General features: G+C 35.9%; 1 protein-coding gene across 3 annotated transcripts in view; it reads left to right on the forward strand.

Moving 5' to 3' along the window:
* Positions 1-12,583, forward strand: part of LOC150100462 (integrin alpha-PS2-like) — a 511,813-nt gene that overhangs the window by 413,107 nt on the left and 86,123 nt on the right. For all 3 annotated transcript variants that reach the window (XR_016549302.1, XM_090403279.1, XM_090403280.1), the window contains exon 25: positions 5,820-5,984. Coding sequence is in view for 2 of the 3 variants with exons in the window: in XM_090403279.1 (XP_090259405.1) it covers positions 5,820-5,984 (165 nt within the window). In the remaining variant the exon portion in view is untranslated. The remainder of the gene's footprint in view (positions 1-5,819; positions 5,985-12,583) is intronic.

Here is a 12,583-nt window from a genome sequence, read left to right on the forward strand (position 1 = left end):
TAATTATTGTTCTTATAGATATCAGGCAGTTCTAGATTGGAAGCATTGTCCCAGAAAAAGAAGATAATGAGTCGTATACTGCTATGCTCTATTCTTGGGCTCATCTTACTTGGTAATGATATTTTCTGGTTTTAAAGAGATGTTTAGTTCTTCGTTGATGTTACATAGTCTTGAAGAGTTTTAAGCAATATTCATATATTACTTCCACACATGAGAGGCAGAAGGGCCTATAGCAAGTAAAAGCTGCGTGTGTGGGCAGGGGTCAGGGACAGAGTAATCTTTTGTTATTTTTCTTGAATTGCTAGAGCTTGTAATCCTTTGGAAATGCTTCATGGTGGAAGCTGTTCTGCAGAATTGAGGTGGATGGAACAAAAGTTGGTTCATGAGTAGCAGATTCAGTGAGAATGCAGTTCAGCTGTAAAGGGATATTGAGCAGCTGTTGCTTGAGCAACAGCTGTTCAAAATCCATTTGAGTTCTTCCTATAGATCTGACAGAAATGGGAGGCATAATAGATGCTAGTTCTGATGAACAGGAAATATCTATAGAAGAGATACAATGCATAAACTTATCTCCTATAAGAAAGTAGCTGAAGAGAGTCCATAAGCAATGAATCATTAATTAACTGAACTGCCCTTTCCTGAACAGCATCAAGAATTTTTAGGGAGGTCTTAGGTGCACCACCCCAAACATGAGAGCAGTGTTCCAAAGTTTGCCAAATTTGAGATTTGTACAGAGCAAGTAATTGGTCAGAGGAGAAGTACTTTTTGGAATGGTAAATTTGGAATGGAAAAGGATGCATTTTTTGCATCCTTTTCCATTCCAAAGTGTTTTGGAAGTTGATGACACTATAAAAGTTATATGATTATGCCAGGAAAGATTTGGAATAAGATTCAGTCTGAGAAGAGAGATTTGGTCTTGATTGTTGAGTACATTATCAGAAGTAAGTGAAACAGATCTGAGGTCTTTTTGCAAGAAAACAAGAAACACTGTTTTTTTTTTTTTTTTTTGGAATCATTTAAGTTGACTACATTGTTTTTACTCCAATCAAGGATACTCTGGAGAGTGCTGTTCTGAACTCTGATATGAATGTTTTGCACTCTGAACTTCAGAGATGTAATGAGGAGTGATGTATTGGTAGAACTGTGCTTTAGGAAATTATTGAAATTTCTGACACCTCAGGATGGCAGTTGATGTAGATATGACATCTACTGAGCACATTGCATGAGTTTATGAAGATAATGTAGCATATTTCTGCTATGATAAAGAAGAATTTTTAGCTAATAAAGAAAAAGCGATCTTTGGTGGATATCTAAACACCACAACAGGAAATGAATACCAGATGTATAGAAATATTTGGGCAAAATTTAGAGAAAAGAGAAAGCTAATAATAATAATCATATAATTACTTTGAAAGACTGCTAAAATGAAACAAGAAGTGGCATAATATATTCAACTGGAATGCAATCAGGGGTACATATCAATATATGAGGTAGAAAAAGCCACCAAAAACCTGAAATGTGGAATAGCAGCTGGAGTAGATATTTGACCAGAAATGCTCAAATATCAAAAGTATAAAGGTTTTACATTGGCCGCACTGTATAATTCTGAAGGCATGGTCCAGAGGTCAAATCACTGTCACAGTAATAATCTCTCAAAATGGGAAATAAAACTGAATGCGAGAAGAATTTCCCTATTAAGTGTTCCAGATAAAATTTCTGAAATCATACTTGCAAAGAGGCTGAAAAACTGTGGAAATTTCCATAATTTTTAACGAAAAAAAAAAAAAAATCTTCTTAGGTTAATAATCAGGATCCTGCCCCATATTTCTTTTGAAATATGACTTGAAATTGCTAGAAAAATTAAACACTGAATACAGTTACAAATAATCCAGTGGTCTGGCAACACTATGTAGATATGTTTTCTATTTGACCTTATGACCAAGACACATTTAGATGCATTTTTAGTCGACTTAAACAGTGCCTATCCAAAAGTGTATAGATCACTATAAGAAAATAAATTAGCAACTGTCTCTCCTTACTAAACACACTAGTTACACTATAAATTAAAGATTCCAAGAAATTATATTATTGGTTTCATCCTTTATCCAAGTGTAAGCAAACAAAGTTTGTGTGTGAAGTAACTTCATGATTGGGCTTCTTGTATACACAGGCCAGTGACTTCGCATCATTTGCCTTAGTATCCCATAATGCAATTCACACACCCTTATGAACATGTATAATGCTATGCATTATGGAAATGGCCACTATCCAGACTGGTTTCAACTTTATTGAGGTCTCATCAGTGGGAGCCAGACCAAGATGTGAGACCAAGGTTGAAATAATACAGAAGTCATAGTTTCATATACAAGTAGTCAAAAGATGTTACACTTTATTACTAAAATACTCTGGATTAGAGATAGATGTTGAAAGTGTTTTTCACTTGGTTATACTATAAGTTAAAGATGGCAAGAAATTATATTCTTGGTTTCACTCATGAGGCCTCAGTAAAGTTCGAAACTGGTCTGCATTGTGACCCTTCCCATAATGCATAGCATTATACATTTCCATAAGGATATATGTATTGCATTATGGGATACTAAGGCAAATGATGTGAAGTCATTAGCTTTTATATACAAGTTGCCCTGCCCCAGCTGCAGGCTTTGTCTGCTTATACTTAGATAAAGGATGAAACCAATAATATAATTTCTTGTCTGTCTGTGTTCACTGGGCATCTACAGATGCTGTATGGTCACTCCGATGCTCGATGATGTTCCACACTAGGCCGCGCCATGTAGTCCTGTTGTTTGCCCTTCTAGCAGCCTCAACTCTCTGAAGATCAGTCACTCCACCCACGTCATCCATCCATCTCATTGATGATCTACCCCTGCCTCTTTTTCCAGGAACTTTACCTTCTATTACAGTTCTTAGAAGTCCTCCTTCCATGCTTTCTATGTGTCCAAAATATTTTAATTTTCTTCTGTCAATATCCTTAAGGAGCCTTAAAGTTCTACTAATCTTTTCTAACACCCATTCATTTGTATGCCTTTCAGTGTATATCCTCAACAGCCTTCTGTAACACCACATCTCAAAAGCAGATATCCGTTTCTTATCTGACTTCTTTAGGTTCCAAGTCTTGCATCCATAAATTGCTGTTGGAAAAACAACTACATCCAAAATCCTCAACTTTGTTCCCATGGAGATAGATCCATCCTTCCAGATTTTAGACAGGTCTCTGACTGTTGTTTTAGCCATTCCTAACCTTTTTCTGACATCTGAACAGCAATTCTTCACATTAATAATGGATCCCAGGTACTCAAACTTGCTGACTTCCTCAATTCTTTCTCCATTAAGATACATTTGTTTCTCAAGAGCTTCTCTGTTTGTTTTTCCTTTGAGAACCATGATCTTTGTCTTGCTAGAATTGAGTTGAAGTCCTCTGTTATTACTGATCTTGTTAACTTTGTCAAGAATTAGTCCTAGTTCTTCCATGTCATTACAAAGGAGTACTGTATCATCAGCATACCTCAGATTACTGATCAATCTACCTCCTATCGTAATTCCTGTCTTGAGCTCATCCAGTGCTTCACGCATGATGTCCTCTGCATATATACTAAACAAGTGAGGAGAAAGTAAACATCCTTGCCTAACTCCTTTTCCAACTTGTCAATCAATCCAACACCTGTTCTTACTGTGGCTTCTTGCTCCTTATACAAATTGGCTATCAACCTGATAGTGTGTATAATTTCTTGACATCTTTAATTTATAGTATAATCAACTGAAATAGCTTACTTTCAATTCTAATTACACAACTACTAAATGATTCTTTATCCTTTTCTGTTTGTAGGAAAACCGCATTAACTGGAATGTGCTTACATAAGCAATTATGCTATCAGTATGACATTCTCAAAACACTTACATGGAGCCAGAGTTCTTATTTGTACAACTAACACAGTGAACTTAGAACCAAGACTTTTTAGACTTTTTGCATGTCTTCCCCTCCTCCTGCAATGAATACACAAAATTCCAGCAAATTATTCCCGTTCCTTATATTCTAGGTGTATCAGAAAAGACAACTAAAATTCTTCACAGATATAATCTCCATACCACTTTCTAACTATATCCACTGAGAAGCTCAAATGTACAGGAGAGTGGGATAAGATAGCATACTCATAGTAAGAAGAGGTATGTGATTAGTAAAATAATAAACTTGATGTCAATAAGACAATAATGAATATTTTAGGAGTTAGCATCAGCCTTGGCATATCTGTTTTAACAAGAATCTTATAACGACACAAGTTCCAAAGGAGTGGAAGGAATATAAAATTGTTTCACTTCACAAAGGTGGTGTTAAGACTAAGACTACAAATTATTGACCAATCTGTATATCTGGAGTTGAAGAGCTAAGGTACAATACTAGGTTGATAACAACAATATGTGATTGTCCGCATGGATTTGTTAAAGGGAAATCATGTTTTACCAATTTATTTATGTACTATAGCAAGGCAAGGAATGCACTGGACAGGGGGAGGTGCATATACAGTGGTATACTTAGATTTTATTAAGGCTTTTGTTAGATTGCCATGCAAAAAGTTGGCAGATTGGAACAGATGGGATTGGACACTAGTGAGTTGGATAGGCAACTGACTATTAGCTAGATATCGGCAAGTTTGTATATGGGGTGCAGTATCTATCTGGAAGAGGAAAGCATCAGGTTGTGTTGCAGGGTTTGTTTTGAGACCATTATTGTTTACCTTGCACATTAATGATACTGGGGCAGGGTTACCTGGAGATGTGCAGCTGTTTGTATGTGATGCAAAATTGGAGAAAAGGATGAGGAATCGAGTGAGTGGAACTGTAAGTTCAGTGATATAAAGTGGAAGGTTCTGAAATTTGGTAAGCAGTGATTGGTTGCAAAGTATACACTTGATGGGGAAATTCTGAAAAAGGTAGAGAAGATGAGAGATTTGAGAGTGGTGGACAAGGACCTAAAATTCAGGATTCCCATCGCACAAGTTGTGAAGTCATCACATAGGATTATAGCAATGATGCAGAGGACCTTGACATGCCAGAAATAAAGAGGGTATGGTTCCATGGTATAAGGTCTATTATATTGTATCAAGCCTCATATGAATTACTGAACACAGATTTCCTGGTTTTCATTGTGATGAGGATACATTAGAAAAGGGTCCAGAGAAGATATACTAAAGTGGTAACTGGTCTTTGGAATGAGAGGTATGAAGAGAGATTCGGGGAATGCAATTTGCGAATCTTCACGAATAAGGAGGAATGGGGATATGATTGAGACATAAATTAATCAGGATTGTTATCAGATTCATGTGGAAGAAATTTTTTTTATAGAATGGAAGAAGAACAAGAAGCCATCCCTAAAGAGGGTGTGTGTAAGAGTTCGCATGGTGAGTGGTTGTTGAATCGAATGTATTGCATGATAATGTGGTGAATGCAAATACATTAAATGATTTTAAGTGCAGTTTGATTAACTTTGTATGTGATGGTGTGTACCTCCCACAGTGAGCCTTAACTCCATGGAGGTATTGTGTTATATCATAATAATGTTAATAATATGTGCGTTGGACTTTGTATATAAAATATCAGCATTCTACCATGGCTGTCATTGTATATGCAAATCATAATGAATGCTGCTTAGAAGTTTTATTTGATATTAGCAGAAAAATTATTATAATAATTGTACTTGCCAATAAAAAAAAAAGTCAAATATAAAATAGAAATGTTTATAACTGTTACATGCTCATATATTTATGAGATATATTATCTTATGATAGTCTTGCATTTAAATTTAGGTTGGTAATCGTGGACCTAGCACAGTACATGAAGCTGAAGTACACATATTATGGCCTACTTCTACTTTAACTGGCAAATATTTATTATACCTAATGGATCAACCAGAAGTCAAAGGTAAAGGTTTGTGTCAAGAAGTACAAGAAGTAAACCCCCTGAAACTAAAGGTGAGAAAAATTTTTGTGAAGAATTAATGAATAATGATGATATATATTATTGCATATGCATGTGTCATGTTGTTCCTGCACGTATAAAAATAAAAAGGTTATGTTCATACTACAAGTATTATTTGAGTATTTCTACTTTTTAAATACTTTTAAATAAATACAATATATTTATTTAATTAAAAACAATTAGTTTCTCCAAATCATATATTACATTTACTTAAGACAAGAGAATTGTAATACAAATATAATTATTTACTTAAAATATCATATGGTCACTTGTCTCTCTCTCTCACACACATCAATTTAAATTTCATTTCAGGAATTTAAGAAAAATTATAACAAAACAAATTTCTTTGCAAGTTTTTTCTAGGATTAATAACTTTGGCTTTCTGATACGACCCTCCTACCGGCCAAGGTGGATGAAATAGCAAGACTACCCCAGACTTTTTCATGGATCAAAACTTCATCGGCATTCTATCTTTTATCAAGTATTTACTCTCCTCCGCTGTTAATCTCTTAACAGCGATTTGAGAGCCATTAGCGGATTAACTGTGGTCGAGTGACTTTTGTGTCACTTGTCTTTACATGTACTCTGTTACTTCGAATTTTCTTCACTGTACTAGGATATTTGATCGTTTTTTTTTTTTTTTTTTTTTTTTTTTTGCTGAACAATTTATTTCTTGTGTCTCTTTCCAAAAATAGAAGTTTCACACTGCAAAAATAAATAATCAATCCTGAAATGACCATAGATCAGCCTTTGCAATGAATATACTTTAGTAATAATTAATTTCCTCCACTTTACTGACAGTATAGATTCTTTTTCGCAAATTTTCAAATGTTTGTTTACGTTTAAAATATTTTGTCAAATATTTATATTTTTAAATAACATTTAGTGAAATAAATATGACATTTTGCTTTCTTTCTTTGCAAAATACCTTTATAATGGATTGTCACATTTCAATTTCAGGAACGATTGTTTTTTTTTTTTTTTTTTTTTTTTTTTTATGAACAACAAATGATTATAAACTGCATTACTCGGTTTCCGATATTGTATCTTTTTTAGTATCAAAAATTTATACCTAATGGTATTTTATCAGAGACTCTTCGCCTTCTTCTTTTGCTGAAAATTGCAACAGAGGTTTTTTTTTTATTATTATTTTTTTTTTGTAGGATGCACATTACTATAATATCCAGTGCTTAACCACTGTAGATATGTTGAAAATATAATAGGAAGGATATCCTGTATGGAATAATTAAAAATTTATGCTCATTTTTAGGATTTTTTACTGCAACCCCCCCCCTCTCCTGTCCTGGAACTGAGTTGCATAACTACTTTAAATTTCTATAGCTTTGAAAGCTTTCAGATGGTATTCAAAATCTCTTATTTCAGTTTATTGTTTTGACAAAAGAAATAAAGCAATAATATTGTTGTTCGAAGCTTCTAATTCTGTACTCTTTCTTTGAATCTGAAATCAGCGGTCTGCTGAAATTATTCTAAGATTTAGAAATACTATGCTGTATTTTCAACATGTAAAACCCACACAAAGAAATTTCAATTGTGTTATTTGTATTTCTTTTTTTTTAAAAAAAAACAATAATTTTATCATTGTTCATGCCAACACATATGGCTTGGTTTGGTTTGATTTGATTTTTATTGTGCAAAGACATCAATGGTCATACTGCACCAGGACACAGGTTACATCAGTACATATGATAAACTGTTAATAGGACAATCACAAACATCCATGCTCTTGGTTGGATTCGAACTCGCAGCCTCTTTGCTGGAGAGCAGACACATTAACCACTCAGCCAACCATGCAAGCACACACATAACACTGTTGTGTTATAGGACTTGAGACCTCTCAAGTATATGGTTGATAAAAAAAAAAAATCATTATTTATTTGCAAAAATTGCAAAGCGAAATTACTGCATATGTTAATAATAATCAATCTTAAGATTAATTAAATTGATTATATCAATCTGAAAAAATTATCAAACATTAGGAATTTTATACTTCCAACTATATATAGTGTGTAAGCAAGAGTTTGCTTGAATAATTAGGATATCATTAGTGCTTGGGGAATTGTGAAGGAATATTTGTTAGCAGCAATAGTAAGCTGTATTCCACAAGTGAAGAAGAGAACTCAGTTTGGTGTAAAGTGGATGACAAACAATATCAAACAGGAACTGTAGTTGTAAAAGAGATTATGGAAGACATATAAGGAGAGGGGTGGAGGGCAGATACACAAAGAATATAAGATGAAGGTCTAGAGTGACTAGTATGGTGAGGAAGGCAAAACTGGAATATGAAAAAAAAAAAGATTAGCACTAAGATCGAAAGAAAATCCTAGGGAATGTTTTAGCTTTGTGACCAGTAGGAGGAGAAATGATTGTGGAAGAATGACATTGTGGGATAAAAATGGGAATAGAGTGACTGATGCAGAGGACATAGTGGAGTTGTTCAATGAGCACTTTACTGGAGTATTTCATCCTGGAGAAAAAGGTTTTAATACTAGAGGTATAGGGCAGGTTTAGAGGTGCAAGAGGAGAGTGTGTTCCAAATACTGAGTAATCTGGATGTCAATAAAGCTGTGGGACTGGATGGTATTTCACCACGGGTTTTGAGAGAATGTGCTAAGGAACTGACAGCTCCGTTGACTTGGCTTTTCAATGAAAGTTCGGCTACAGGAAAGGTACCCAAGGAATGGAACGAAGGTAAGATAGTGCTATTGCATAAGGGGTAGCAGACTGGATATGTCTAATTATAGGCCAATTTGTGTTTCATCAGTAGTTGTTAAGATCTTGGAGAAATTCAAGTCATCTTTGCACACATCATATGTGTGCAAAGATGACTACATGTGTAAGACGTTAGAGAAGCATAGAGATCTGCAAGATGTCCAACTGTGTCAGGCTGACTGCAAACAAGAGTATACTAAAGAACATGCAGGTAGATTATTATGTCTGTACACGAATGCTAGGAGTATCAGAAACAAAGGGGTAGAGTTTGTTGCCTTAGTCAATATGTTGCGACCTCAGATTGTAGGAATTAGTGAGACCTGGCTATCAGAATCAGACCTTCTAACTGATATCGAGTGTCATGGGTACAGTATTTTTAGGAAGGATAGAGTGGATAGGAGAGGAGGGGGTGTGTTTCTAATGATATTGGATGACTTAAATCCAGTTAGAGTTGAGAGCTATGAATGTAGTAATACTACTAACAATATTTCATGTCGCAATGAGTTTGAAGTCATCTGGTGTGAGGTGGAATCTAACAAGGCAAATTACATAGTGGGGTGTTGTTACAGACCTGGTGGTTTGGTTGCTGGTGATGAAGAAATGCATCACCAAATAGAAAAGGTGAGCGCAAAAAGAGTAATCATAATTTGAGACTTTAATTATCCAAATATAGATTGGATAGCAGTAGAATCTCATGAGAAGAATGAAAATGCATTTCTTGAGCTGTTGCAGGACAACTTCCTCAAGCAACATGTGACAGAAGGAACTCAAGGTCAAAGAGTGTTAGATTTGATTATAGTGTCAGAGGGCATTTCAGTTAAAGACATAACTATTCTGCCTCCAGTTGGTGACAGTGATCATGCGGTACTCACTTGGGAAGTGATTAAGTTTATGAATGTTCCATTCAGAAAAGGTAACATGCTGAGCTACAAAGCAGGAAATTATGACCAACTGAGGAGTATACTTAGTTCAGTGGAATGGGATTGGTTGCTGGATGGAAAGAATATTGACAGTGCATGGGAAGCATTTAAACAATACTTAAATGATGCGATATCAGAATGTGTACCGAGAGTTCGAAGAATAAATAGAGTAGAAGTCAAATGGATGTGTCATCTTATTAAGCAAGAGATTCGTAAGAAAAGGACATTGTGGAAGGAAGTCCGTTTGCATAACGATGACATCCATTACGAACGTTATAAGCAGCAGGGTAGAATAGTCACAACTGTTGTACGAAAAGCAAAGTCTGATTATGAAAAGAAACTGGCTCTGCATGCTAAAGACAACCCAAAAGAATTCTATCGATATGCCGCAAGTAAAAGAAAGAATGAATATGAAAGAATAACTCTTCTAAATCCAGATGGCATGAGATTTACAGATGCAGAATAGGTTGTTCAGTTAATGAGTGCCCATTTTGTTAAAAGCTATCTACCTGCTAAACATAACATTGAGCTCACTGTTACCTCTTCACTAGATGAAGAAAAGCAGGTGGGTGAGGCTGAGGTATCAGAACTGTTGCACAGACTGAATAAGAATTCAGCAATAGGGACTGATGGGATATCAGCACGTGTGCTAAAAGAGTGTTCAGCTGAATTGGCCATTCCTTTGACCAGGATGTTTAATATGAGTCTCAGAACAGGGAAGATTCTGCAGGAACGGAAGGAGTGTATGGTAATTCCATTGCACAAGGGTGGTGCAAAAACCGATGTATCCAACTATTGACCAATTAGTATCTCAGGAGTGGTGGTGAAGATTTTGGAAAAATTGGTTAGGGCCCGCATTCAGAAATGGGTTGACAGTGAATATCTACTTTGCAATGAACAACATGGGTTTACTAAGGGAAGGTCATGTTTTAGCAACTTGCTCACATTCTATAACAATGTTACCATTGAACTAGAAAAGGGGAATGGATACACCATGATACTTTTGGATTTTGCTAAGGCTTTTGACAGAATACAGAATGGCAGACTGCTGCATAAATTGGAGAAAATGGGTTTGGGTTATACAATATTAGCATAGATAAGAGAATGGCTGACTGACAGATATCAAAAAGTAATACATGGGGGTTCTGAGTCTGCAAGGTTTAAGGTAACAAGTGGTGTATTACAAGGATCAGTGCTTGGTCCACTGTTATTCAGTCTGTACATTAATGATATTGGGAAGGATTTGACAAGATGATGCAAAGATTATTTGCTGATGATGCAAAGATAGGTAGGGTAATCAGGAATGCTGCTGATATGCAGTCTTTGCAGAATGATTTCAATAGGCTGGAATCGTGGGCATGGGAAAATGGGTGTAAGTTCAATGTCAGTAAATGTAAAGTCATTCATTTCTGCATGATTAGATATCCAATGTCATATTATATTGGTGGGATTAGGCTAGGAATGTTGAGAGTTTATTTTTCACTTGGTTAGACTATAATAAGTTTATTTTAATCCTTTATCCAAGTGTGAGCAAACAAAGTTTGTACCTGAAAGTATCTTCAGGACTAGGGTAAGTTAGTACAACACCGAGCAACTCGTTGCAAAGGTGGAGAAAGCTCTCTCATCACTCTTATCTCAGTATCTCCCATAATTCAAATCACATCTCCTTGCGGATATGTGTAACGCTATGCATTAAGGCTCTTAACATCTTTCTCTGAATCCGGAGTAATTTAATAATAAGGTTGTACACCCTTTGGAAACTTCTATAGGTTAGGATGACCTCTCATTGCTTCTGCCTTTGTGTCTCCACTACTGGGCCTGGCTCCCACTGACGAGACCTCAATAAAGGTCGAAATCGGTATGGGTAGTAGTCCTTGCCTTAATGCATAGCATTACACATATCCGCAAGGAGATGTGCTTTGCATTATGGGAGATACTGAGATAGGAGTGATGAGAGAGCTTTTTCCACCTTTGCAACGAGTTGCCCGGTGTTGTACTACCTTACCCCAGTCCTGAAGATACTTTCAGGCGCAAACTTTGTTTGCTCACACTTGGATACAGGATTAAACTAAACTTATTAGAGGCTAGGGATCTTGGAGTGTTAATAGATAGTTGAAGTTCAGGGGTCGTGTAGCAAAGATTGCAAATACAACTCAAAAGATAATTGCAATGCTGAAACGAACACATGTAAAGATAAGGATGTTATTTTGCCTCTTTACAAGGCTTTGATAAAACCTCACTTGGACTATTGTGCACAGGTCTGGTCTCCTGGTTTCCATTGGATTCTGATATATTGGAGAGAGTACAAAGGAGAGTGTTAAAAATGATATCAGGATTGTGGAATACTGATTATGAATATAATAAATTTAGTTTAATCCTTTATCCAAGTGAGAGCAAACAAAGTTTGCACCTGAAAATATCTTCAGGACTAAATATGGTGTTGTATTATCTTACCTGGTTAAGTAGTGCAACACCAGGCAACTCGTAGCAAAGGTGGAGCAAGCTACCAACACTCCTATCCCAATATCACCCATAATGCAAAACACATCTCCTTGCAGATATGTATAATGTTATGCATTAAGGGATTGGCCACTACCCAGACTAGTTTCGACCTTTATTGAGGTCTCTTCAGTGGGAGCCAGGCCCAGAGCTGATTATGAAGACAGATTGAGAATTTGTAGACTGCAGACACTAGCAAACAGGAGAAAGAGGGGTGATATGATTGAGGCTTACAAACTTCTGAAAGGATCATACAGGATTTCCATTGATGGAATTTTTCAATTTATGGATGGTGGGGAAAGAACAAGAGGGCATACTTGGAAGCTGAGAATGAAGGCTGCCAAGAAGAGTGTGAGGGATAGATTTTTCTCTCATAGGGTGGTGCGTGATCGGAATGGATTGCCATTGGATGTTGTGAGTGCAATCAGTATGAATGAATTCAA

The sequence above is a fragment of the Typopeltis vanoorti genome, chromosome 13 (genome assembly GCF_054136105.1).
Source record: "Typopeltis vanoorti isolate ZY-2024b chromosome 13, IOZ_Tvanoo_1.0, whole genome shotgun sequence".
NCBI lineage: Eukaryota > Metazoa > Arthropoda > Arachnida > Uropygi > Thelyphonidae > Typopeltis > Typopeltis vanoorti.